Below are 2,753 nucleotides of genomic sequence, written 5' to 3'. Positions count from 1 at the left end.
TTTTTTTTTTTTTTTGCCCTTGTAAGGGGTCCCCAGACCCAACCTCTTATCTAAGGGGCTCCTGATTAGTGTTGGGTGACTCCTTATAGGGTCCCAAACCCAACCCTTAGAACTACATTATAAACTTATTAAATTCAGCTGGAGACGACAGAGAATATGATAGGAAGTTTGAAATATTCTAGATAAAAGTACTCAAATTAATAAATGATTGATGAAAGCCACATAAGTGGAAAAAAAATGTGAATTAGGCCACAATCTAGAAAACAAACAGATGATAACTGAATGATTTGTACATACTTTAAATGTTTTTTAAAGTTTTTTCCAGTCTCATTCTTTGTGCTGAAAGTTTTTAGTCGGTTTTTGTTACACCTCTTGATCCGACTGCATGGGCAAATCAAAAACATTTGTACAGTTTGTTTGTGATTCAGGTACTTTATAATACCAAGTGGTGTTTGTAACTTGTCTCACAAGTTAACTCTGAACATTCAGCGAACATTTAAAAACACTTCTAACACCTAAAACATGAAGCTGACGAGGCTTCAGACAAGACTTCCAATTAAGCAGTTTCTTTCCAGTCTTTATCCCTTTTTTCTCAGTAATACTCCTTGTTTCTCTTGGCTGTGTAATAAATAATGAAGCCCAGGGTGATCAGCACCCCTGAACTCACCAGTGACAGGAAGCCCACCACGGGCCTCTTGTCCAGAACATGGTAGCCCAGGCAGGACTGGGGAGAAGAGAAGCGGGACACTGTTGCGGCGCGGCCCCTTGAATGGGGAAGCCGTTATGTTGGCTGATGTTGCGATAGTTGGAGAGGGAGGCCTTGACGATGGCCTCATCGTGAACTTGGCCGTACAAACCGAAGCCTGGGTCTCTGTGGTCGTTCAGGGTGTAGGCGATTGAAACGGGCCGGGTCTTCCAGAACCCCGTTGGCCATCACGTAGATCGGCACGTCGCCGTAGCGCTCCTTCACCCAGTTGAGCGCTTTCCTCAGAGGGCACCACGGGCCTCGATCATGTGCTGGACCTCAAGCGTTGCTGTGCAGGTGTATGAGTCCTCCTTGGCATGAGTCACAAGCTTGGAGCTGAAGTGGCTCATAGCAAAGAAGTCATACGTCCCTTTAACCAGCTGTCTGTCCTCCTCGTTGAAAACAGGCAACTCAAGTGAGTTGAGCTGACGCAGCCAGCTCCTCATCCCTGCAGGATAGTCGCCGCTGCCAAAGACGGGCTCTGCAAACCAGCCGACGGAAAAATCCAAAACCCTTTTGGCTGGCTTCACGTCTTCATGGCTGAAGGAAAACGCCGGCTCCACCCAGTCCAAGTGCACCAATCATGGATCCCTTTAAATAATACAGCATTAGCTCTTTAAATCTTGTCTGTTATTGAATACAAAGAAAACTATTTCCATGATGTTCACAAAAAGACCCACAAAACTGCATCGGTCCAATATGATCCTGAGGTAAGTGGAACTCGACCTTATCGAGGAGTTCAAGTACCTCGGGGTCACACTGGACCCAACACTTTCATAAAAAACAAAAACAAAAACAGAACTTAAACTTACTGTGCGCACAATTAAATTTAATCTACAAAACTTTATGCAAACAAGACCATCAGTGACAATCAGTTCTACTAAAATGTTTCTCCATTCAATGATATTTTTACATAATGAGCTAATGCATCACAAACTGGTCACTCACTGGAGACACGACAGTTTTAAAATCAGTACTTTTACACTTTTACATACTTCCAAAAACGTTTTTTAAACCCTAGTATATATAATTCTAATTGAGTACTGAATGTGAATACTTTAGACAGCTCTACCCCAGACTATCTTTAGCTGTCATTGCCACCATCAATCAAAAAAGAAAAAAAAAAAGTTAAAACAACATAATAAACCTCATTTGTGTTAGCCAGAAAAACTACTGTGGAAGAAAACCTGATTTCTGTCCACAAAATCCACTTAAATCGTCTGCATGTTTATAGCGTGTGGAATATAAATCATTACACATTGTGCTTTTTCTAATCTGCCACTGTTATATTGATTGTCCAGTGGCTCCATTTAGGTCAGACCGGACACAGATTGACTAAATGAGGCACAATCTGTTTTTCAGTCTGCTCAGACACGTTCTAACCTCTGTCTGAAACTGGATGGAACAGAGCTCGTTCTCTTCAGGTATCAACTGTTGTTCCTGGCAGCAATCAGACCTAATTGGATAAAGTTTCTGGTGGGTACTGAATTTTTTCATGTTTTTTAATTTTATTTCTTAGACTAGCAATCACTTATTTTCCCTGAACATTTTAGTTATTAAAACACTTTTCTCTCATGATTTGGTTGTAATTGTTCATATTTATTCATTATCTATTGAGGCTGGTGTCTGCTGGACCAAGATAAATTCTCTATGGTTCTTTATGGTAAACCTTTAATAAAAAATATCCCTTTTAAAATGAATCCAAATAAATGTTGAGAAATAAAAAGGAAATGTCCTCTCTAACTGCATCCATGTATCGTCTCTTTAGCCTGTCTCTTTGTGTTTTTCCTGGCGGCTGCGTTTCTAACATTCTTCTACTGAAAAACATGCTGTCCCTCCTCGGCACATGTCCGAACCATCTCAGTCTGACCTGTATAACTTTATCTGCATGTGCTGCTGTTTCTTGGACAAACTCATTTGTTTGTTTTGGCAAAGGTGTTTTGTGCCAGATGCACTTTAAAGGCACAGTGTGTAGGATTTGTTGTTTTCAGCGACATCTAGTGGTTGA

At 41.0% G+C, this 2,753-nt stretch overlaps 1 protein-coding gene across 1 annotated transcript in view; it reads left to right on the top strand.

Moving 5' to 3' along the window:
• Positions 1–2,129: 2,129 nt before the first annotated feature.
• Positions 2,130–2,753, top strand: part of LOC106526800 (MAGUK p55 subfamily member 7) — a gene marked incomplete at its 3' end in the record, with an annotated part of 36,690 nt that continues 36,066 nt past the window's right edge. The window contains 1 exon segment of the mRNA XM_014021484.1: positions 2,130–2,169. Within this exon segment, the coding sequence (XP_013876938.1) occupies positions 2,145–2,169 (25 nt within the window).

This window comes from Austrofundulus limnaeus, unplaced genomic scaffold, assembly GCF_001266775.1.
Source record: "Austrofundulus limnaeus strain Quisiro unplaced genomic scaffold, Austrofundulus_limnaeus-1.0 Scaffold294, whole genome shotgun sequence".
NCBI classification, from domain to species: Eukaryota; Metazoa; Chordata; class Actinopteri; order Cyprinodontiformes; family Rivulidae; genus Austrofundulus; species Austrofundulus limnaeus.
This window is presented reverse-complemented; position numbering and strand designations above follow the sequence as displayed.